General features: G+C 35.9%; 1 protein-coding gene across 3 annotated transcripts in view; it reads left to right on the top strand.

Annotated features, from left to right (window-relative positions):
- The window catches only part of LRCH2 (leucine rich repeats and calponin homology domain containing 2), a 110495-nt gene that overhangs the window by 57820 nt on the left and 27330 nt on the right, over window positions 1-25345 (top strand). For all 3 annotated transcript variants that reach the window (XM_012749519.3, XM_012749514.3, XM_075999574.1), the window contains exons 12-14: window positions 8802-8867; window positions 23897-23945; window positions 24023-24136. In XM_012749519.3, coding sequence (XP_012604973.1) covers window positions 8802-8867; window positions 23897-23945; window positions 24023-24136 — 229 coding nt within the window. The remainder of the gene's footprint in view (window positions 1-8801; window positions 8868-23896; window positions 23946-24022; window positions 24137-25345) is intronic.

Below are 25345 nucleotides of genomic sequence, written 5' to 3'. Positions count from 1 at the left end.
CACTTAGCAATTTAAAGAACCATTTTCTGAGATGAATCAAAGTAAAATAATAATTGTCTATGGATGAGAAAGGTCTTAGACTAGCCATGGTTAAAGAGACAATTGACAAAGTTAGTTATTTTTGTGGCATATGGTAATCTAACATAACTATAATTATTACTCATACATCAAGACATATCAATATTTTACAGTATTGGAACATATTAATAACATACAAATGCAATCCCAAGAAAGTTAAACACCATTTCATATTTGACAGTACTTCCTATATGGTTTTAACATGCCAAATAAGCTTAATATGTCTGTCTTAGACTTTCAATGTCCCTAATATATAAAAAGCTAGTTTGAGGTCAAAAGGCTAGATTTAGAATTTGGGTTTTGGAAACTTTGTCAAATATCAAAGGCTTAAAATATTTGTTCAAATACAATCACAAGCCACTATAAAATAATGGTCATTTATTTATCTAAGAGTGATAGTCATCAAAAGATTCTAAAGGTAATACAGGAAGTTATATGAGTATAAGCCATAACATTTTAAAGTTTAGTTTTTCTAGTTAGTTAAAACCTAATAAAGGCAACATGGGAGTTATCTTGATAAAGCATAAAATCTTTGCTTCTGTTAGGCCAGTTACTGAAAAAGTAAAGAAAAACCTGTAGTGTAATTTTTTTTAATTAGAAAAGTAAATAGGTTATAGAATCAAAATGAGTACATCATGCAATTTCATTAAGAGCAAATTAATACCTTAAGAAAACTTTGTTTTAACCAAAATTTTTCAATTATACCCAGTGGGATCACATACAAATTCCTTCATAAATTCCCTTTATAAACTTTATCCCAACCTTCACAGACCATCTACAAAACATGCGTGAAAACTTTGTTTTGTCTTAACTTTCCCTTTTCCTAAATAACCAGTCATTTTAGGACAAAAATTTATATACAAGATCCTTTCTTTACAAAATTATTCTCCTTTCTGTTTAACCTTTCTTGCCAGAAATACATTTCTGTATTCATTGCCTTTGTACATCTCTTTCTCTTACTCGTTACTTTCTATTTTGTTTTTATTTTCTTTCTAGATCCATATTTTGATTCAACCTTTGTATAACCTCTGAATTAGGCAAAATTACATATATATTTAATAAGAACACATTTTACTCTTATAATTTTATTAAAAACATATCTTATTTTCTGGTACACTTTATATATAGAATAACATGTATTGACTAGAATTCTTATTTTTAGTAACTCTAAACTTTAGTGAAAACTTAAGAAGCAGGATGTCATGAATTGTATGTCATAAAACACTTGTTGCGAAAGAGAATCACAGGTTACCCTAAAATTCGTTTAGCCAAACTGATATTTCAAAGATTTTAAAAAGCAAAAATCTCACTCCTTTAGAAAGGAGACTCAGTTTCCCAAGCAGTCATAAGAAACAATATAGACAAACTGAAATGCAAATTAGAGAGGCGGAAAGCTGAATCTGTTTCTTTTTCTCTCTCTTTCCTTTTTTTGCAGTTTATTCAAAAGGTGAATAAAATCTTTTGTTATTCTTATTAATATATGAAAAGCTAGTTCAAAAGAAAAGCAAATTTTTCTATTGCATTAGTGTAATAATGGTACAGCCAATGTGAATAAAAACCTATAAACAAATCCATCTAATCAATTTGACTATAAGATTTTTACAAACCTTTTATAATCTTCATTTTTTTCACTTTTTTACAAACACTTAGTTTTTAACTATCATTTACTTATTTAAGGCAATATCAAAACCAATAAATTAGACAAAATTATCTTTTTTAAAAAAACTTAATATTTCTATGTCTTACAACCTTTTCATTTAAAAAATCTTATTTTTCTACCAGAATAGAGCAGAACAAACAAATAAATAAATCTTATTTTTCATGTAGAATTGTTTCTTTCCTATCTAGTTAATTTAATCATAATGTTAACTCTTAGAAAAACCTAGGAAGTTAAAGTAACTTTGAACTGTTGTCAGTTCCCAATTTTTATTACCACAGCTAAATGTATTTAGTTTTCTATATCATAAAATAAGATGTCAAGGTATATAAACTTAAACTTATGTTTAACAATTAATGTTTTAGTATTTTATCTTATAAATGACTCAGACATTTTATGATTATCCTCTTTAACATAACATGACCTTTAAGATTAAGTTACTGAAAAGAATTTTGCAACCACAACATAGACACCATCCCTAATGTCTTTCCTCGTCCTCCTTGGTCTCATGCAGCCAGATGGCGTCAAAGATGGTTACAAAGGACAGGGCCTATCTGTGTCTTCAATTCATTTACCAGGTGCAGAGTTCAAGACAAAACAGGATGACTGGAGGAAAACCCAATTCTTCCTGGAATAGCCAGGGGGCAAAACGGGCAAGGAAGAAGGGGTTGTTTTCTGCTAGATTGTGCCTGGTGCCTTGTAGCTGCTGGTCTAGGCACTGAGAACATGTCCCTAGGCCTCACCATGGCAACCTATGCAGACCCCAGAATCTGGAGGCTCAAAACCAAAAACACAAGCTCATATCAAATCCAGCAAGATTTGAAAATATTACAGAAGCAGCAGTTTGATGACCTTAAACTATCTAAACTTTAATAACAGTTTTAAAGCCAGTTTTATTTATCGAAGATGACCAAAGTCATGTCAACTAAAAGGCATTTATTTGAGTTCTTTCTTGTTTTCCTGATAAAATATTTGATTTAAGCGCTTACTTTTTAAAAGCCAATTAATTAGAGCTCTTTTACAAATTTTGGTAGTGAAATACCACGTAGACATGACATATGTAGACACAGAAACATACAGACATACGTACAGAAGCAGAATTTTTATTTGCTGGCTTTTAAATATATATTTATTCAGACTATCAATCTCTTAATTACTTATTTTACTGCTCTAAGCAGTTGTTAGCTAGGCAACAATTTTCCGTCCAAGATAATGACTCGTAGGTGAAACAAGGCTGAAAATTTATATTTCGAAAGCACGGAACTAGGATTTTGGCCTAAACATTATATTGGCATTTGCTCGTACCAAGGAGAAGGGTTGCATGCAAAGTTTCAGTTAAGATAGCCAGGAAAAGTACCCTAAGCAAAGGTGAGACTTGTCATGTAAATTTAGAACAATGGTAAGACTTTCCTGACTCCTCCTTCTCAGACACTTATAAATAAATTTCCTCTTTTATAGATATAAATTTCTTTTATAAAAGGGTTTCAAGATATCCAATTTAGGACCAGGAATGGTGGCTCATGACTGCAATCACAGCACTTTGGGAGGCTGAGGCAGGAGTACCATCCAAGGTCAGGAGTCTGAGACCAATTCTAGCAACAAAGCAAGACCTGTCTCCACAAAAAGACAGAAAAATCAGCTGGGCATGGTGGCACATGCCTATAGTCCCAGCCACCTTGTTGGTTGAGGCAGGATAATCTGATTCAATGTGACCCCAGATCCAGTACAGTTTCTACCGCAACTTTCAAACCAATTAGGATCGACAATTTGCTAGAACAAACTTACCTCAAAACACAAATCTGTGGAGCTTCAGAATCTGAGAGAGAGCTTACCCACAAGCCCCAGTAATGGGCACAACCTGGCAGGTACCTCACTTATCCACTCGGTGCTCCTGGGTGGCTGGGTGGGGGCGCTCTGGAAGCTCTCTTTTGGAACCCACTTTTGACAAATTAAATTTAACAAGAGTTTAATTGAGGAAAGAACAATCCACAAACCTGGCAGCTGAATGAGAACAAGTTCAGAGAGACCCCAGCACTGACACATGGTTAGAGAAGATCCGTAGATAGTTCAGTTCAGCATTTGCCTTGAGCAATAGACTGCCTTTGCTTGGCCAAGGTTGATTAGCAAAGAGGAAGAGTGGAGAGGAATGAAAGTAAATGGAGCCAACTCTAGCCAGGGCAAACAACTAACATTTTTGCTTTTGAACATTTTAGCTAAAGTATCCTTCTAAGTGGAACCAATAAGCCTTAATGCAGGTTATAGCATGATGAAGAAAGCAAGAGGTGTCTCCATGGAGGTAGAAAACAGTTTTTATGAGATCCAAAAAGTCACAAAAACGGCTCAAAGAAAGGAAAGCCTCACTGGCATCAACAAACAGCAAAAGTTACACAAATACCAACCCAGAACAAGTTCATTCCCTGCTCAAGAATTGAGCCTAGGCTGTCAAGATGAAAACACAGAACTTTATAACCATTTGAGGTATATTTGTCTCTGCTATTCTTCCCACAGGGATAGTATTAAAAGGATTTTTATCTTTGTTTCAGACCAGATATTTGCTCTTTAATTTTGTCAAGGGAATTTTTAAAGCTAGCCATGAAATTGTTACATGTTTAGTTATGATTTTTTAAATAAATACAAATAAGACACTTGCTTAGAATAAGAGATCTCTACAAATCTATTTTTAAATTGAGTCTTTAAAGGATCCATTTTGGCCATTAATTTTTAATGAAGTACTAATTTTAAAGTTGACAATTTAAGAGTATTCTTCTAGACAGACTCCCTATTCTCTGTCCAATTCAGGAGAAGTTTCCCCAAGACAAGACTTTTACTATATCATAGGGAAAGCCAAACAAGACTCATGAAGGAACCAAAATACCCCCATAGAGTCCAACAATCCAGAGAAGCAAGGGGTGCTGGGGTGAGCTTTGAATACTTACCAAGATGTCCTTAAGTTCTAGAAACTCTTTCTTTATTGTAAACAGATCCAAGCACAGTGGGTTGGGTCGCAAATGTCCCACTGATAAGGATGGAGCCAGAGACAGCCCTCAGTCCAAAAAAAACCCAGAGGCCACGAGGGCACGTCTCAGAATCTGCTCTGCTAAGAGGCTGCTGTACTGTGGGCATGTGCCTTCGAGAGCAATCCCGGATGAGCCCCCAAATTGTTGCTGCCCAACTGGGTTCATTTGACCACTGCCCAGCAGAAAGCCAATACCTTGAGTCAGCAGGGTTTACTGCAGAGAAAGAGTTTATTCCTCATGGAGCTATGTGGGGAGACAGGAGAAATTTCTCTAATCTGCCTCCCTGAGAATTTGGGAGACAGGGTTTTTAAAGACAGTTTGGCATCGGCAACTGAGTCTGCTAATTGGCTATGTTTGGTGTGGAACCATAGGGTTGTAGAAATTTTCTTCTTTGCCAACCAGGTTCTTGGGTCAGTTCCTTGTTCCTCGGTATGGGCCACTGGTCTGGGTGGGTAAGCCACCAGGTCCCACTGGAATGCGGTACCTGGAAGATAACCTTGAAAACTACCCCTGGGTTTCAAAAAGGTGATGCTATCTATGGAGAAAGCTAAGAATCATTATGACCACCAGCTATGTGGCTCCAGAGTGGCAATTATAGATAGAAGCAAACAGGGGGACAGTGGCTAGTTTGTGTCATTATTTTTAGGTAGGCCTGTGCCCTATTTTTAGCTAGGCCCTTACCGTAGTTCTTGCCTTGCACCCGGTTATTGATTTGTGTAAAGGGCAGTTTCATGGTTAGAAGACTGTCTCCTCTTTGTTTAATTGAGATGCATAGATTAAGTTACTTTATGTTAACAGTTTATTGTTGAATTTTTAAAAATCAATATTTATCCCCTAATCAAAATATTAGATTATTATTTCTATTTGTGTCAGAGTGTATTAAAGTCCCCCTGAATCAATGACTTTGACTATATTTAAATAGCTATTCAGGAAGTTCTAATTTTACCTTCATTATAATTTTGGAAATAAAAAAAAAACTATAGTTTAAAAAATCAGTACCTTCAAAATAATATTACAAGACTGTACCTATAATTAACAATACTGTATTGTACACTTAAACTTTTGTTAAGAGAGTAGATCTCATGTTAAGTATTCTTATCACAATATAATAAAATTGAAAAAAATGTTTTCTAGAATGGAAACAAGAAATCAAGGAGCTGAGAATAAAATGAAAATATCAGAATATTCTTAATATTAACTTGAGAATAAAAGAAAAATTCTGTTAAAAAACAACAAAAATGCTGATCTGTTATTGATTGAGCCGATTCTTTGAATTTTCATCAATCCTATTCATGTATATTAGTATTTAAAAAGTGGCTGCTGCTTTTTCTTGTACTAATTTTCTTGTATGGCTTAATAAGCAGATAATTAGCTGGCTTCTTAAAATTTGGTTATCATCCTAATGAAGGGATTAAAATATATTTGGGATTTTGCAATATATAGCTTCAGTTGCCTGGTTCTCATTGCAACTTTGTTCCTGCTGACTTACTCTGTAGTATTTTCTGTTATGTCTTTCCTTTTAATAATTATTTTATTTACTTTTAGGAATGTCCTAAGAGTTTTTCTTTATTGTGGGAAGATATGCTTCTGAGTACTATGTGATATAACTAAATAACAAAAAGTAATTATGAAAATATATAATTAAAGTGTAATTAAGGATCATAGAAAACAAAATCAGATTTTGATAAATTTATTATTTTGGTTTAGAATTATAGAAATTATGTACATTACCTGTTTCATGTGATTTTTTTTCTGATCATATGAGCATTTAAATTTGAGGAGCATAATATTAGCCTCTAACTTATTATAACTAGGTAGTTCTCTCAATCCTTGAAATCTATCCATTCTTTCTTTTCTGCTTTCTTTACTAATGACTTCCTTGTCTTCTCCAAAAACATCCTCTTATTTCTCCAATCTTTTGGTTTGGTTGATGTACAAGAAATGTGAATACAGTTGGAAGCCTTTAAGTTATAGAACATCATTCAGTGACAAACTCTTTTAGAGGACCAGAGCAGCAAGACATGCATCAAGATATCTAGAGTTTGTGGAAGCCTTAAGTATTAAGGGGCCAGATTGATGGAGCCAAATTATATAGTCTTCTAAAATAGATGTTTATTTTGACTTTGAGTATCACAGAGTAAATCATAAAATATCAATGTACATAGCAAAATTTTACATAAATGAATTCTCAAATACATAAAATATATAGGTAAGTGGATCTTAATATTTTTTCTGCTTCAATATGACTCATACATGTCAGTAATCACGATGCTAATAAATGTGGTGTGGGAGGAATCAGAATTTACCATAGTGAAGGGCATTATAGGTTTTTTGGGGGGGTTTTTTTGAGACAGAGTCTCACTTTGTTGTCCAGACTAGAGTGAGTGCCATGGCATCAGCCTAGCTCACAGCAACCTCAAACTCCTGGACTCAAGCAATCCTCCTGCCTAAGCCTCCCGAGTAGCTGGGATTACAGGCATGCTCCACCATGCCTGGCTAATTTTTTCTATATATATTAGCTGGCCAATTAATTTCTTTCTATTTATAGTAGAGACGGGGTCTTGCTCTTGCTCAGGCTGGTTTTGAACTCCTGACCTTGAGCAATCCACCCGCCTCGGCCTCTCAGAGAGCTAGGATTACAGGCTTGAGCCACCGCTGGGTGAAGGGCATTATAGTTTGATCCCCTTCTTCGGCAGTTATTCTGATCATTTCCCTCAGGGCAGTACTTACTGCCATGTCTCCTTTTTAAAAATCACCCTTTTAAAATATATTTTTTCTAATAGTCTAAGATATTTCATTATCTTAATTCTTCTGCATTTGGGATTTAAGGCAATTTTAGTGTATGCCAATACAAAGAAGAATAAAGATGTCCTTAATTACAAAATCGTTTGGCCCAAAGGTATGCTAATTTGCATATAATGCTTGTCCTTTATACCTCACTGTCACTTCCTCCTAGTGAGGCTCTACTAGATCCAAGCTAGTGAGTAAACTGGGGTAGTGGAAATTGGTTTTTTTATGCTAACCATATTTCTGTAATTGCCAACTTATATTTAGTTCATTATGTATTTTATTAGTCAATATGTAGCTTAAATTTGAAATTCTTCTATATTCTATTGATAATTGACACCTAAGGATTTTATTTTGAATAAAAGGCAGATATTCTACTCTTTATAACACTAAACTTTAAAATTGAAAATTAAGTTACATTCATATATATAGTAATATTAAGAACTCAAATAGGTACAGTTATTTTTTAAGCATAGTTAATAATTCATTACTTTTGACTTTGAGATTAATACTTGGGATTATATAAAATTATGGTTAAATAGCTCTCTCTTACTATGGTCCATCATCATTTTTCTTTCTTTCTTTTTTTTTTTTTTTAAGACTAGTCAAGTGCAGTAGTGAGGAGGGGGGAAAGTAGTAGAACAAGGAGTTCAATCTGTAACTGACTGTGAACAATCACGTGAGATAACTCACTACCTTCGGACCAGCCCATTTTTCTTTCTTTTTTTGGTTTTCTTCAAATATATTAACAGTTTCATTTGGTTATTAAAAGTTTAAGAAACTTGTTATTTTTTAAAGAATTGAACTTTAGCACTGGTTTTGCATTTAGAATTAAGGTTTATTATTTGGCTTTTTGCAAAATGATTATGTATTGATTATGTATTACATCAATATACCTCTTATAATTTGCTGTGCTAGGAAAACTAAATCAATCATTATGGTACCTAAAAAATCTGTATCCCTTATCTTTTGTCTCAGCCAAAAGTTAGATATGCACAAGGCAATAATAGCATGGATAGAAGATAGTCAAACCTTTAGAGAGGGTCTATAAAAGAAGGTCCATGGGAGAGTTGGTGAACTTTATTCCCTCATAAATTGTGCACTTATGGGCATCTGATCTAAATAATAATTAAATATTGTTTTCTAGCAAAGATCTTCATGAACCACATACAGTTTATTTTGGAAATATTTTATTAATATATCCTGTGTATGTAATATTCTCTTTGATATATTTTGGAATTAATGTGTTCATTTACTTCTAGGATTCTTAATCATTCAACTTCTGTCATGAGAAACAAGCAGAAACAAACTGTGGAATGTGAAAAGAGGTAAAGTATCTTAGTCCTTACATATAATATTTTATAATGAGAATTGATTTTCTGATAGTAACATTTTCATATATAGGCTTTAATTGAATATATGATATAGGTTTAATATAACTGCATAATTTAAAGAGGAAATGTGTTATGAGTTGAATTTACTTTTGATAGAAACAAAATTTTAAAATGTTGATTTGATCTCTTTTTATGCTCATGTGTGCATTTTATCTTGATGATAGAATCATTCATTTATTCATTCATTCAGCAACTGCTTATTGCACTGCTATTACTACCAGGAATAATGTGTTTCTTTATCATTGACTGTGTTTATTCTCTATGTTATTATTTACATTTTGATTTCTTTTCAATTGGGTGTTACTGAATTCTTCTATATGAATGCGTGATCTCAGTCCACATATATATATGGTTTCGAGACAACTAGGAGACATTGAAAGTTTCTGTATGTTCTTTGATGGTTTGAATGTACATCAGACTCTACTCCTGAGTCAATCCTATGGGAATATAGGGGTCAAAGCTTAGGGGGGAGTACAGAAGTGCAAACAGAGAGAATTAACATTTGTTGAATGCATGTTATATATGTACTGCTCTTAGTGCTTTAGATGTATTATCTCATTTAATCCTCACAATAACTCTGAAGTTGTTACTGTTGTTATTTCCATTTTACAAATGAGAAAACTGAGGTTCAGAAATTGTCAAAACTTGCTCAAGATTATATAGCTAGTAGGTGGTAGAATCAGCATTCCAAACCGGGTTTTCTGGCTCTAGAACCCCAAGTTTTAACACATGGTAACAAGAACACTTAGCTTCCTCCAGATCCTCACATATCACTAGATGTCTTTTCCTAGATATCTCACAGTCCAAATTCAACTTATTTTTCCCCAAACCTATTTCTTCTTCTATAGAGTCTGCCCTAGTAAATGTGCCACAATTTATTTATATAATCAACCAAGTCAGCAACTTTGGAATTATTAGAAACTTCTCTCTCTTATGCACCCCTCCCATTTCAATCAATCACAGAAAATTATAGCTTCTTAACATTACTTGCATATATCCCAACCTCTTCATTCCTATTGCAGTTTTGTTGGTTCAGGCCCCATCTTTTTCCACCTGGATTATTGCAAAAGTCCCAAACATATATCCTTTCTTCAGTTTTGCCTAGCTTTAAATCTATCTTTTGCATTATGGAAGAGAGATGATTCTAATACACAAGTCTGAGTGTGTGACTCCCACTTCTTATATTCTAATGGCTCTTGACAACTTTTTTTTTTTTTTTTTTTTGAGACAGAGTGTCGCTTTGTTGCCCAGGCTATAGTGAGTGCCATGGCGTCAGCCTAGCTCACAGCAACCTCAAACTCCTAGGCTAAGCAATCCTATTGCCTCAGCCTCCTGAGTAGCTGGGACTACAGGCATGTGCCACCATGCCCGGCTAATTTTTCTATATATATTAGTTGGCCAATTAATTTCTTTCTATTTATAGTAGAGACAGGGTCTCGCTCTTGCTCAGGCTGGTTTTGAACTCCTGAGCTTGAGCAATCCACCCGCCTCGGCATCCCAGAGTGCTAGGATTACAGGCGTGAGCCACCGCGCCTGGCCTCTTTACAACTTTTAATAAGCCTTAAAATATTTAGCTTAGCCCATAAGGTTGAAGTAGGTTTCTGCCTACCTCAAGAGCCTCATCTTGTGTACTCCCCCACTGGCAGCCTTTACCTTTAGGAATAGGTTTCCTCTCTTTATTTCCACACGATTTCATTTCTCTGTGTTCTACTTTCTACATCCTAGTCTCTCTGCTAGGATTGCCCTTCCTTCTTCCTTTCTTCACTTAGTCCTTCAGAATTGAGTTCAAGCATGAGATTACTTTTCATATTCAAGTCTAGGAATATTCATCTATCTCAAATTTTATTTAATTGAATATAACCCATTCTCTCTCTTTTTGAATATTGATTCTGCTATCTTGCATTTTTGCTTTCCTTAAAGTTTCTGTTATTTACTTTTCCCCTCAGTTCCTTTCATTCCCACCTTAACCTTCCTCCCCAAGTTCCTAACATCCTCTAGAGCAAACGCCAATTGCCCAAACCTCAAAACTGTGACATCCAATCTTGGCCATTCCTTGATACAACTATTGCTGCTTCTTTTCTTTTGACATAATCACCCAATTTCTTCTTTGAAAACAAAAGAAAAAATTAAAATTTTTTCCTGATTACAAAAGCAAGGTAGCTTTATTATTGAAAAATTAGAAAATTTGACAAATATAAAGAAAAAATAAACATCACACATTATCCCTTCCCCAGAGATGGCAAGTCATATTATTTTGGAATTTTTCCTTTTAGACCTTTTTTTTCTATATGTGTGCATGAATATTTGCATCTGTGTACATGTGTATGCGTGTATATACACTGCAGAGATGTATACCCTGTTACATACTCCACACTGCTACTTAGAGATATAATAGGCATGTCAACTTTGTTTTCAAAAACCACACTTTTAATCTCCCTTGTTGCACCCCTAAACCTGTTCCTCCTGCATTTTCCCCCATTTTAGAAAATGTCAACTCCATCCTTCCACTTGATCATCTCAAAAACCTTAGAGTTATTCTTAACTTGTCCCTTTCTCTCACATCTGATATCTAACCCATTAGCAAATGTTGTTGACTCTACCTTCAGAATATATCCAGAATCTGATCATGTCTTACCACCTCTACTCCTACCACCCCAGTCCTAGCCATCTCTTACTGAAATTATTACAACAGCCCCTTAACAAGTCTCCTTTATACTCTAGTTTTCCTTTAGTTTATTTTCTAAAAAATATCAGATTCATATTTTAAAACTGTAAGTCAGATCTATCATTCATCTTCAGAATTCTCTGCTGACCTCCCATGTCATTCAGAATAAACACTAGAATCTTTTAAGGCTTTGTAAACCCCTACATTATTTGTTTCCCTATCATCTTCCTCTCAACTCTCCCTGCCTGGTTAATTCCACTTTAGCTATACTGGCCTCCTTGTTGAATCTCAACAAGGAGACATCCTTCCCCACCGCTCAAAGCTTTTGCTTTTGCCTGGAATGATTTTCCCCTAGATAACTATATGGCTTAATTTCATGCCTTTAGGTTTCTGCTAAAATGTCACTTCATTAGCAAACTGTTCCCTGAACAACGTAGAAGAGCATGCCTCCCCCACTCGTTTGTCCCTATTTCCCACCCTGCTTTTTCTTTATGGAACTTAACACTATCTGACATTCTGAATATATATTTATATATTTTTTTCAGAGACAGTATCTCTTTCTGTTGCCCAGGCTGGAGTGCACTGGTATGATCATAGCTCACTGTAACCTCGAACTCCTTGGCTCAACCAATTCTCTTGCTTCAGCCTCCTGAGTAGCTGGGACTACAGGCATGCACCACTATGCTTGGCTACTTTAAAATTTTTTTGTACAAGTGGGGTCTTGCTATGTTGCCCAGGCTGGTCTCAACTTCCTGGCCTCAAGAGATCTTCCTGCCTTTGCCTCCTGACTCAGATTATAAGTGTGAGCCACTGTACCTGGCTTTTTTTTTTTTTTTTTTTTTTGAGACAGAGTCTCACTTTTGTTGCCCAGGCTAGAGTGAGTGCCGTGGCGTCAGCCTAGCTCACAGCAACCTCAAACTCCTGGGCTCAAGTGATCCTCCTGCCTCAGCCTCCCGAGTAGCTGGAACTACAGGCATGCACCACCATGCCCGGCTAAATTTTTGTATATATACTTTTAGTTGGTCAATTAATTTCTTTCTATTTTTAGTAGAGATGGGGTCTCGCTCAGGCTGGTTTCGAACTCCTGACCTCGAGCAATCCGCCCGCCTCGGCCTCCCAGAGTGCTAGGATTACAGGCGTGAGCCACCGCGCCCGGCCTGTACCTGGCTTTTATGTATTGTTTTTTATCAGAACCTTACCACCTACTGGGCATACTACAACACAAATATTATAAGATCAGGGACTTTATTTTGTATTCTGCAGTATCTCTCCACTTAGCACAATGCATGGTACACATAGTAGGTGCTTAATAAATATTTGTTGAGAGAATGAATTGGGAGAATAGGTTGAAATGATGAATGCCAGGAACTGTGTTGTATACTGGGAGATACAGCAGTGATCAAGAGAGACTATAAGGCTTTGGATAAGTTTTTAAGTCAGCCCTAATGCCTGACACCTAAATGCTTAGTAAATGTTAGTTCTCTGATTATTTCTTTTTATTCGCCTTTCTTCTTATAGAGAGATAGATTATCATAGTGGTTAAGAGTTCAGGCTCTTAGAACCATGCTGTTTGAGTTTGGGTCTTGGATCTGTCTCTTAGAGGAAGTTATTTAGCTTCCTGCAAGTCACATTTACTCCCTCTGTAAAACATGAATAATAATATCTACCTCATGGTTACTGTGAGGATGTAATGGGTTAATATATATAAATTGCTTAGAGCAGTGGTTAACACATAGAAATCATCACATATGTTACTTACTAGTTGTTGAACTATTGCTTTTACTATTATGAATTTCCTTACTTTTCCTTTCTCTTACATCTTTTCTCAGTCCTTCCTTTTTCAGTTATCTCCTTTTTTGTTCAAAAGGGAAATAGCTTTGTGCATATTTTTTCTGATATTAAGAAGTATTATGTAGGCTTAAATTTTTTAGTATATTAAATATAAGAAAATAATTTAAATTCTCTGACCTTTTTTTTTGGCAGTGCATGAGTGAGCACATCCCAGTTCCATCCTTACCCATAGAAAAATCTCATACTTTCTCTTAACAAAAATAAGATCATACTAAGTACATTGTTTAGCAATCTGCATTTTTCATTTAATATATTGTGATGATTTTTACATACATACCAAATCTAAATATACTTTGTGATGAACTTTACATATTCTGTATACTTGTATTATTTTCTTAAGTGCTTAAAGGCATGTTATTGGTAGGATAGAACATGAAAGAACATTTAAAGCTTTTGATAAACTGTCTCTCCAGAAGTTTTTTTTTTCTTTTTCTTTTTTATTTATTTATTTATTTTATTTATTTTATTTTATTTCGGCATATTATGGGGGTACAGATTTTAAGGTTTCAGTAAATGCCCATTTCCCCCCCTCCCCCCACAAGTCTGAGTCTCCAGCATGACCATCTCCCAGATGGTGCACATCTCACTCATTATATATGTATATACCTTCTCCCCTCCCCCCTGCCCAATACCCTATTACTGCAGTACCTATGTGACCACTTAGGTGCTGTTCAGTTAATGCCAATTTGCTGGTGAGTATATGTGGTGCTTGTTTTTCCATTCTTGGGAAACTTCACTTAATAGTATGGGTTCCAGCTCTAGCCAGGAAAATATAAGATGTGCTATATCACCATTGTTTCTTAGAGCTGAATAGTACTCCATGTATACATATACCACATTTTATTAATCCATTCTTGGATTGATGGGCACTTGGGCTGTTTCCACAGCCTTGAAATTATGAATTGTGCTGCTATAAACATTCGAGTGCAGGTGTCTTTTTTGTAGAGTGTCATTGGATCGTTTTGATAGATGCCCAGCAATGGGATTGCTGGATCAAATGATAGATTCACTTGTATCACTTTAAGGTATCTCCATATTGCTTTCCACAGAGGTTGAACTAATTTGCAGTCCCACCAGCAGTGTAGGAGTATAGAATTTTTTTTATTTCCATCTTGATTTCTTCATTTATGAAGTAATAATTTAGTAGGAGTTTGTTTAATTTTCACGTTTTTGTGTAGAAATGTGAGTTTCTGTTACGGTTGATTTTTACTTTTTTTTTTTTTTTAATTATTTTTTTTATTTTGGCATATTATGGGGGTACAGATTTTAAAGTTTCAATAAATGCCCATTTCCCCCCCTCCCCCCAAAAGTCTGAGTCTCCATCATGACCATCCCCCAGATGGTGCACATCTCACTCACTATGTATGTATATACCCGCCCCCCTCCCCCCTCCCACCTGCCCAATACCCTATTACTGTAGCACCTATGTGTCCACTTAGATGCTACTCAGTTAATACCAGTTTGCTGGAGAATATATCTGGTGCTTGTTTTTCCATTCTTGGGATACTTCACTTAGTAGTATGGGTTCCAGCTCTAACCAGGAAAATATAAGGTGTGCTATATCACCATTGTTTCTTAGAGCTGAATAGTACTCCATGGTGTACATATACCACATTTTATTAATGCATTCTTTGATTGATGGGCACTTGGGCTGTTTCCACAGCCTTGCAATTATGAATTGTGCTGCTATAAACATTCGAGTGCAGGTGTCTTTTTTGTAGAGTGTCACTGGATCATTTGGGTAGATGCCCAGCAATGGGATTGCTGGATCAAATGGTAGATTCACTTGTATTGCTTTAAGGTATCTCCATATTGCTTTCCACAGAGGTTGAACTAGTTTGCAGTCCCACCAGCAGTGTAGGAGTATAGAATTTTTTTTATTTCCATCTTGATTTCTTCATTTATGAAGTAATAATTTAGTAGGAGTTTGTTTAATTTTCACGTTTTTGTGTAGAAATGTGAGTTTCTGTTACGGTTGATTTTTACTTTTATTCCACTGTGATCTGAGAAGATACATGGTATGATTTCTATTTTTTAAAATTTCTTGAAGTTTACTTTGTGTCCTAGGATATGGTCAATCTTAGAGATGTCCCGTGAGCTGATGAGAAGAACGTATAGTCAGTGGATTTTGGATAGAATGTTCTGTAAAAGTCAGTCAGACCCAATTGTTCTAGAGTTTTGTTTAAGTCCATTATTTCTTTATTAATTTTCTGTTTGGAGGCTCTGTCTTGTGCTGTCAGTGGGGTGTTGAAATCTCCGGTGATTATGGAGTTGCTATTAATCCATTTGCTTAGCTCCAGTAAGGTTTGCTTTATGAATCTGGGTGCACCTAAGTTGGGTGCATATATATTTAAAATTATTACCTCTTCTTGTTGAAGTGTGCCCTTCATCATATAATGTCTTTCACTACTTTTGTTGGTTTAAAAACTAAATCGTCTGAAATTAGAACTGCCATGCCAGCCTTCTTTTGGCTTCCACTTGCTTGGAATACTGATCTCCACCCTTTTACTTTTAGTCTATATGCATCCTTGCAGGTTAGATGTGTTTCCTGAAGACAGCATATACTTGGCCTGTATTTTCTTATCCATTCAGCCAGCCTATGTCTCTTGAGTGGAGAGTTTAAGCCATTCACATTTATTGAAAGAACTGATAGGTAAGGTAGATTACTGATCATTCTGTTGGGTTGGATGTTGTTGCTTTGATTTCTCTCTTGAGCCATTGTACTATCTGGCCTTTAATCTTTGGGTTTTGGTTGTTTTTATATTCATGAGTTTTTATTATGGTGTTCTGTGCGTAACACTGTTTTGAGTACTTCTTGTAGGGCTGGTCTTGTCATGGTGAATTCTCTGAGACTTTGCTTGTCTGAGAATGTCTTTATTTCTCCTTCATATATGAAGCTTAGTTTTGCAGGGAAAAAGATTCTAGGCTGGGCATTGTTTTGTTTCAGAAGAGTGAGAATGGGGTCCCAGTCTCTCCTTGCTTGTAAAGTCTCATTAGAGAAATCTGGTGTTATTGGAATTGGCTTTCCCTTGTATGTCACTTGCTTCTTTCGTCTTACAACTCTTAGAAGGGCCTCTTTAGTTGATATTTTGGTCAGTCTGATGACTGCATGTCGTGATGTCTTCCTGTTTGCATTGAATCTCCCAGGGGTCCTCTGAGTTTCTTGAACTTGTATATTGAGATTTTGAGCAAGGCCTGGGAAATTTTCCTCTATTATATCTTCAAATAGCTTGTCCAACCCTTGGGTGTTGTCCCCTTCCCCTTCTGGTAACCCTATGACCCTCACATTAGGTTTCTTCACATAATCCCACATCTCTTGTAGGCTTTGTTCTTTTCTCTTGTTTCTCTGCTCTATCTCTGTGATGGTTTTATTTAGTTGGAGGGTGTTATCTTCAATCTCTGAGATTCTTTCTTCTGTTTGATCTACCCTGTTCTTGAGACTTTCCACTGTATTTTGTAGTTCCCTGAATTGATTCTTCATTTCCAGGAGTTCGGTTAAACTTTTCTTCATTGTGTCCATTTCTTTTTCCAGATCCTGGAGGCTTTTTGTGGTTTCTTTGTGTTGATTATTGAGTTGTTGTTGTAGGTCGGTGAGTGTTCTTATGATCCACATACGAAAATCCTCTTCTGTCATTTTGGTTGCCTGATTTGGGTTGGTGTCCATTTCTAGGGGGCTGGTGCTCCTCCCTGGGCGTGTGTTTTCCGTTTGGTTCTTCATATTTCCTGAGTTCCTTCGCTGATTTCTTCCCATGTCGATCAGTTGTTTCTTTCCTTTAGGTTTTTGTTTGAGTATTCACATGCCTTGTTTAGTTTCAGAGCTGCTAGGTGGTGTCTGTGTGTGAGATTCGACCACTCCCTGTATATTGAGTCAGTGGGTGCCGTGAAAAGGATGTGCAGGATGCCGTCCCTGTCAGTAGGTGGCGCTTGCTTGGAGGAACAGGCTGTGCTGTTGTTTTTGTGTCCTGTTATCAGCTCTTGTTCTGGGTGGAGCTGGGTTGGGTAAGCCTGCACTCAGGCACCACCAATGCTGTTAGCAGGGGTCAAAGTTCTGTTCTCTGCTTCCAGGAAAAGCTGTCAGGGCGGGTCTGGAATGGTCTGGCTCAGCCAGAAAGTCTGCTTGTGGGGGTGGGGCTGTCTGAGACCCGCAGTCTGGAGCAGGCTTAGCTTCTTTCCACCCTCCCCAACTCCGCAGTTACTCCTGGGCCTCTGCCAGCAGGCCAGACCACATGCCACCAGGCCTCCCCGGATTGTGATGCCGGCGGGGAGGTTCCCTGTGCAGAAATGCTGCCTGGGCTGGGCGCACAGCCTCCCTTTGGTGGGAGGGTTGCCCTCTAGGACACTGATCTGCCCCTGGAGGCACACACACCTCAGCGGGCTGTTCACAAATATCCCTTCTGTGCCCCGGGGAATGCTAGACCTCGGTGCATGGGATCTGGTCTGCAGGTCCGACCTCTGGGTCCCAGAGTTCAAACTGTATCCCCACCAGGGAGAGGAGTTCCGGTCCCAAATCACCCACAGGGAGCCCAAGCTGTGTCTGTGTCTCTCAGCCTCTGAGTAGGCACCGTTCTCCTGGGAACACCGTGCCAGCAGCACCTGGGAGGGCTGGCGGGTAGGGAGCTCACAGTCTGAGTTCCCCTTTGTCAGCTGTAGGGTCCCAAAAGGGAAGGTCCCGTTCCCTGGAGGTGCCTCCGGCTGGTGGCTGTATTGTCTCTCTGGGCAGCCACAGGTAGGGTCAGCAGAGGGGAGGAGGAGGCAATATGGCGCCTGCCTCGCGGCTCGGGTCTGTGTACATGGAGGTGCCCCGAGGGATTTGGGAGTCTGGTGCTGTGACCGCTACAGGCTCACCGCTAGCTGGCGGCGGCCGTCTCTGGGCTGGTGTCAGCAGGTCTCTCCACCCACTGGGAAGCCCACCAGCAGTCCCAAATGCAGGGGAGGGGAAAGGTGATTTATCCACCTACCCTTGCCGCTGGTGTCCGGGCTGCTCCAGTGGTCTCAGCCTCCAGTTCTCCTCTGCAGCCTCCTCCCGTGGAGTCTCCTGGGGTCTCAGATACCCCTCCTTCCGGCCCTCGTCTGCTGTATGCTCGCCTTCTTGCTTCTTTTTTCTAATTTCTGCTAGAATCTGTCTTTTCTGCAGAGACACTCTTTCTGGCAGTGTTTCTCGTCCGCCATCTTGATCCTCCTCTCTCTCCAGAAGTTGTAATCTGTTTACATTCCCACAAATAATGCATGGATATCTTTACTTCCATACTTGTTAACACTGTACATTATCAATTTATCTAATCTTTGCCAACCTAATAAGAATATATTATATCACATTATTTCATTTTACATTTCATCGATTAAACTAGTGATGTTGAATATTATTTCAAGTATTTATTGATCATTTATATTGCTGCTTTTGTGATTTGCATGTTTCTATCTCATGTGCTGAGAAGCAGTACTTTGTATGAATTGAATATCTGAAATTTATTGATTTTTTTATGGCCCAAAATATGGTCTATCATGTTAAAAATTATGTAGGAACTTGAAAAATATGTATTCTGCAGTTATTGGTTACAGTATTATATAAATATCAACTACATTAAGTTGGTTGATAATGTCTAAATCTTTACCACCTTACATATTTTCTGTTTCCTTATTGTATCAGTTATTAAGAGAAGGTTATTGAAATCTCCAACACTAATTATGCATTTCTCTTTTATTCTTGTAGTTCTTTCATTTTTCCTTCATATATTGTGAAGCTGTGTTATTAGATACATAAATGTTTGGGATTGCAGTGTCCTCTTGATGAATTTACATCTTTGTCATTATGAACTGACTTTTCTTTAAATTCCTGATATTTGATAATATTCTTTGGTCTGAAGTCAACTTTTCTGACATTGATATAGTCACTCCCGCTTTCTGTTGTTTAGTGTTAGCATGATACATGTTTTCCCATTCTTTTATTTTTAACCTATTTGTGCCTTTATAGAGAAAGTGTGTTCTTATAGCTGGGACATGGCAGTATCTTTCCTTTTTTATTAAATGTGACAATCTACCTTTTAGTTTCAGTGTTAAAATCATTTAAATTTTTTAAATTAATATTTTGAGTTTAAATCTACCATCTTGGTATATGTTTTCTTTCTGTCCTATTTATTCTTTTCATCTATTTTTCCTCTTTTTATGCTGTCTCTTGAATTATATTTTAAAATTCCTACTTATCTCCTTTCTTGGCTTATTAGTTATAACATTTTTTATGTTATATTAGTGGTTGTCTTAGGGGTTAAAGTATAATATTTAGCTTATCACAATCTATTTTCATGTGCTATTATGCCATTTCATGTATTGTATAAGAATCTTACAACAGTATATTTATATTTCTTTTCTCCTGGCCTTGTACTGTTATTCATTTTACTTCTATATGTATAATATACCCCACAGCACATTGTTATTATTTTCCTTTAGATGCTTATTTCTTAAAGACATTTAAATTATGAGAATAATGTCTTTTATGTTTTTCCCGCTTTTTACGATCTCCAATGCCCTTTATTTTTTGTGTAGATCCATATTTCCATGTACATCATTTTTCTTCTACCTAAAACAGAGATTTTAACATTACTTTTACTACCAGTCTGCTGGTGTCGAATGCTTTTAGCTTTTTTTGTATGTCCTAAAAAGTCTTTAATTTCACCTTCATTTTTGAAAGCCATCTTTGCTCAGCCAAAATTCTAGGTTGACATTTTAGTTTTCTTTCAGTATTTTAAAGACGTTTCTCCACCATCCTTTATATTGCATTGTTCTTATGAGAAAACACTCTTATTTTTGTTTTACTGAACCTAATGGTTCCTTTTTTCTCTGGGTGCTTTTAATATTTTTTCTTTATCACTTGTTCTAAGTACTTTGATTGTGATGTATCTTGGTGTCGTTTTCTTTGTGTTTCTTTTGTTTGGAGTTCATTGAGTTCGAATTTGTGGATTTATTATTTTCATGAAATTGGAAATTTGGGGGCCCTTATTTCTTCAAATATCTTTTCTGCCATTTGACATCATCTATTATGGAACTACAATTATACATACATATATTAGGCCACTTGAAGTTTCCCACAGAACACTGATGTTCTACTCATTCTGCTTTAGTATTTTCCTTTCTGTGTTTGGTTTTGACTAGCTTTTCTGTTAAGTCTTCATGTTTACCAATCATTTCTTATGAAATGTCTAATATGTAGTTAATTTCATTTAGTTCATTTTTAATTTCAGATGTACTTTTTATCTCTTGAACTTTGATCATGACTGTACTTTGTTAAGGTTTTTCTTTTGGCTTCCTGAATATTGCTAGGTTGAATTTTTTATTGAATGTCAGACATTATGAACTTTATCTGAGGATATTGTAGTATTACTATAAAAATTTTTGACTTTTGTTCTGTTATATGGTTAAATTACTTGGAAATGATTTGATATTTAACAGACTTGGTTTTTTCATTTGTTATGTGGGACCATTACCACATTTAGTCTAGGACTAAATTTGTCTTCCTAATGAGGCAAGACTTTTCTTATTACTTTACCTGATGTCCCATGAATTAAAAGATTTTCCAGGCTAGCTGATGGGAACTAGTCTTACTCCTGGTCCTCTGTGAATCTGGGAATTACTCCCTTTAAGCTTTAGAGGGCTGATTTCATTCTTTTGCTTAGAGTAGTTTCCTCACATGCATGATCAATGATCAGTGCTCAGAGGAGAATTTGAAGGACACTTCTGTAGATCTCTTAAGTTCTTTGTGCATTGCTCTTTTCTTTGTTACTCTGTCCTGTGAACTCTGTCTGCTTTTTTCTCATTGGCTCCCAGTGAACTCTGTCTGCTTTTTTCTCATTGGCTCCCAGCTCTGTCTTCTAAATTTAGAGAGCCTGCTGGACTTTGCCTTGGTTCTTCCTCCCTGGGCTGTGCCCTGGAAACTCTCTATGTAGCAACCTCGCTCAATCATGGGATTCGCCTTATTTGTTACTCATCTCTAAAGGATAATGTTACTTTTTTGCCCGATGTTCAGTGTTTCAAAAAGCACATTTTTAAAAATATATTTTGTCCATTCTTTTAGTTTCTTCAGTCAGGATATAAATCTGGTCACTGTTACTCCATCTTGGCCAGAAGCAAAGTCTAATTTTTACATTTTATGTGCTCATATTTGTCAGTATTTAGTTTTTTTTTTTTTTTTTTTTTTTGAGACAGACTCTCACTTTGTTGTCCAGGCTAGAGTGAGTACCATGGCATCAGCCTAGCTCACAGCAACCTCAATCTCCTGGGCTCAAGCTATCCTACTGCCTCAGCCTCCCAAGTAGCTGGGACTACAGGCATGTGCCACCATGCCCGGCTAATTTTTTCTATATATTTTTAGTTGTCCAATTAATTTGTTTCTATTTATAGTAGAGACAGGTCTAGCTCTTGCTCAGCCTGGTTTCAAACTCCTGACCTCCAGCAATCCGCCCGCCTCGGCCTCCCAGAGAGCTAGGATTACAGGCGTGAGCCACCACGCCTGGCCAGTATTTAGTTTTCATTGTTTCTTCCATAGGCTCTCTCTACCCCAACACTTAAAAAATTACTGCCCATATTTTTCTGTTACTTTTGTGATTTCATCTTTATATTTAAATCTTTAATCCATTAGTTTTGATATTTGATATGAGGTGAGGAACCTGGTGTTTTCCTTCCCTCCTTCCTTCTCTGCCTTCTTTTCTCACTGTTTCCTCCTCCCCTCCTTTCTTTCTCTGTATATTTTACAAGTAGTCATTGAGTTGTTTCTATACTATTTGTTACACAATCCATTATTTCCACAATGATTTTAAATATCATTTTTATCATCAGTTATTATGCTCATGGTCCTCTACTCCTCTTCCATTGAAAAATCTATATATTCCGGAGCTAGTATTATTTTTTTTTACTGGCATTTTATATAATATATTTTATTACCTGGTAGAGAAACCCCCATTATTATATAACTTTTCTTTTCTTGATCATCCATTCTTCAAAATTAACTTTGACACTCTTTTGTGTGATTTCTAAAACAAGTCAAAATATACTTCTTGTTTTATTTTTTATTATTATACTTCATTTCAGTTATTAAGTTGAAAGGGAAGTTATACCTCTAATACTTAATCTTTCTGTCTAAGAACTTTTCAGTTATTCAAACTCTTTCTAGACGTCTAATTTGCAGGTTTTTTTTTTTTGTTTTTTTTTTAAGATAGAATCTCGCTTGTTGCCCAGGCTATAGTGAGTGCCGTGGTGTCAGCCTAGTTCACAGCAACCTCAAACTCCTGGGCTCAAGAAATCCTCCTGCCTCAGCCTCCCGACTAGCTGGGACTACAGGCATGTGCCACCATGCCTGGCTAATTTTTATATATATATATATATATATATATATATATATTAGTTGGCCAATTAATTTCTTTCTGTTTATACTAGAGATGGGGTCTCAGTCTTGCTCAGGCTGGTTTCGAACTCCTGACCTTGAGCAATCCGCCCGCCTCGGCCTCCCAGAGTGCTAGGATTACAGGCGTGAGCCACCGCGCCCGACCAACATTTGTAGTTTTTAAATGTAGGTCTTGAACATGTGTAATTAAGTTTCTTCTTGGGTATTTTATACCTTTCCTTCTTTTTATGAATAGGATTTTTTCTAATATATCATGTAACTCATTATAGTTGATATATAGGAAAGCTATTAAGCTATTATGTTTTCCTTTAACTGGTAACCTTACCTCTTATAGATTTATTTTTCCTCTTGGAAAATCACATGTTCTATACATTTTGAGAATTGGATTCTTTTTCTCTAATTTTTGTCTCCCCCCCCCTTATTTTACAGAACAGAAGTTCCACAATAGTGTTAAGTAACAGCAGCTCTAGTGGGCATTTTGTTTATGTATTTTTTCTAATGGAACTCCTTGTTCAAATTTGCCATCTAACAAGAGCATTCACAGTCTACCTTATCCCAACAAAAAAACTAGATGAAAAGAACATCCTCTGTAGCCCCTGTTGTGTCAGAATGAAGATGTTGAGGCCTACAATCAGTAACCTTATAGGCAAAAAAGAATTACTCCTCTGTGTCCTATGCCATTTAGACAAAAGAAATTATTGGTTGACTTTTTTTAGCTTTTGGTAATTATTTTAATATAATAAATATCCTGTCTGTCCTTTGACAGGGTATCTCTAGATATTATACTACTTTTGGCTTCTACAAATTTCTTAGAGGAATGCATAAGGTTGATATAAAAGAAACCCATTCTGATTTTTCCTTTAGAGCAGCAGTTATTGGAAACTTAAATATGTTTTTGTCAGCTTTAAGTTTTATCGTCTTAGTCCAAAACATGGGCATAGGTAAATTCTTTACATTCCTGCTTTTAAAAAAAGAGATAACTTTATAATGTTCATAATGTGTATTTAAGGATTATTCTATAGATTTTAATATATTAAGGCATCTTTAATTTTTTAGTGTCTCAGCAGATGAAGTTAATTCACCATTATCACCCCTCACATGGCAGGTAAGAGGAAATTAAATTACTATTATATCTATTATTTTGTTCTCATTTATCTAGTTAAAATAAATGTCTCATTACAGCCCTTAGAAAATCAGAAGGATCAAATAGATGAACAGTGGCCAGAGTCTCAACCTATAATCTGGCAGAGTGAAGAAAGAAGGAGGAGCAAACAGATTAGAAAAGAATATTTCAAGGTACTTTATTAAATTTAAAACTTTACTTTGTATTTATTAGTTTTGATTTTATCAGTTTTATTTTACTTTAATAAAGTATTATATAAATCTCTAGTTAAATGTAGTAAATATGTTATTTTATCTTGATTTCCCACATATATGTGGTAGTATGATCCAGTTATATCCATAAAATTTCAGTAGTTCAGAATAATTGAGTAGCTCAATATGAATTACAATTTATCAAATACCTTACAAGAAAGATGATTGTTTTCTACACTGCTAGTTGTAGCAATATGTGGTATGTTTTAAAAGAATTGTCCAGGAAAGGTCTTTCATTGGATTTGTTTCAATAAATAGTTGACATGTATTTACAGTTAGCATTTAACTATTTCTATATAAATAAGTGCTATTTATGTGGTTCCAAAAATTCCTGAGAGCAGTTCTTTTCAGTTTTCTTTTCTTCTTGTTAACTTAGTAGATTTCTTAAGAGGGTCTTTTATCTTAGCTAATATAATAATAAATATTAAAAGGATTTGTTCCGTAAAATTTGGATTCAATCAAAAGGCCACACTCAACAATCTGGAAGGCCACAGGTTCCTCACCCTGTCTTAAACCATCCAAATTAGCCCACATTTTTAGTTAGCAGGGTTTTAATGAAATTTTGCTGTGTACATCTTTGTAAATATTGTATTATTATCATCTACCTGTGGTTGAGGTCTGCTGTATTTGCAGAGACTAAAATCAGAATTTATAATAATTTTCAGTATTAGTCAGAATTCATTATTGGAATTTGTTTCAAATGAATAGTACAAACAAGCTTCTGCTCCATGAATAGCAAATTTTGTTATTTTGGTGCACTTTTTATATTTTCCAAAGCCTAAGTATTATTAGACAATAATAATAATAATTTTATCTAAACGCAGAGTACTAAGCTAAATTGTAGGTAGTTTCAAGTTTATATTACTAATAAATTGTATTATATTTTATGTTTTTTTTTGCTTAGTAGAAATAGGTCTCTATGCACATTTATCTGTTTCTGTACATGGGAGCATAATGTTTATAAGTAGTATCATATGACCAAAACAGAAATGTTCTTTCTTAGTGGATCTGAAATGAGTTTAAGCCTTCAACAAATAATTACTGAGTACTTTTAATGAGCTTGGCGTTACCTGGTAAATGAGAGATAATGAAGAAATAAAAGGAATGAGGAAAAAAGGAAGGATTTTCTAA

The sequence above is a fragment of the Microcebus murinus genome, chromosome X (assembly GCF_040939455.1).
Source record: "Microcebus murinus isolate Inina chromosome X, M.murinus_Inina_mat1.0, whole genome shotgun sequence".
Lineage (NCBI taxonomy): Eukaryota > Metazoa > Chordata > Mammalia > Primates > Cheirogaleidae > Microcebus > Microcebus murinus.
Note: the sequence above shows the minus strand (reverse complement) of the source record. Positions and strands in the feature narration are given on the sequence as shown.